General features: G+C 66.6%; 1 protein-coding gene across 1 annotated transcript in view; it reads left to right on the top strand.

Annotated features, from left to right (window-relative positions):
* Window positions 1-368, top strand: part of ASPM (abnormal spindle microtubule assembly) — a 33193-nt gene that overhangs the window by 23048 nt on the left and 9777 nt on the right. The window contains exon 21 of the mRNA XM_005885001.2: window positions 225-259. Coding sequence (XP_005885063.1) covers window positions 225-259 — 35 coding nt within the window. The remainder of the gene's footprint in view (window positions 1-224; window positions 260-368) is intronic.

The raw sequence follows: 368 nt of genomic DNA, 5'->3' as shown, positions 1-368 counted from the left end.
GCGTGCAGGCTGCGTTCAGGGGCAGGAGAGCCCGGAGACGGGTGAGGGCCCTGCATCTGGCCGCAGCGGTCATTCAGAGGCGATTCAGGGCCCTGCGGGCGAGGAGGAGGTTCCTTTCTCTCCGGAGCACTGCCGTCTGGGTTCAGAGAAGGTATCGAGCCAACGTTCGCGCAAAGCATTGCCGGCAACTCCTGCGCTTACGAGAGGCAGCCGTCAAAATCCAGGCCCGGGTCCGAGGTTGGCTGGTGAGGAGAAGGCTGCAGAAGATGCACAGGGCGGCCACCGTGGTCCAGGCCGCGCTCCGGATGCACCGAGCGCGGGCGAGGTACCAGGCCCTGAAACAGGCCTCGGTCCTGCTCCAGCGGCAG

This window comes from Myotis brandtii, unplaced genomic scaffold (genome assembly GCF_000412655.1).
Source record: "Myotis brandtii unplaced genomic scaffold, ASM41265v1 scaffold888, whole genome shotgun sequence".
Lineage (NCBI taxonomy): Eukaryota > Metazoa > Chordata > Mammalia > Chiroptera > Vespertilionidae > Myotis > Myotis brandtii.
The sequence above is the reverse complement of the archived record's forward strand: the minus strand, read 5'-3'. Positions and strand labels throughout refer to the sequence as shown.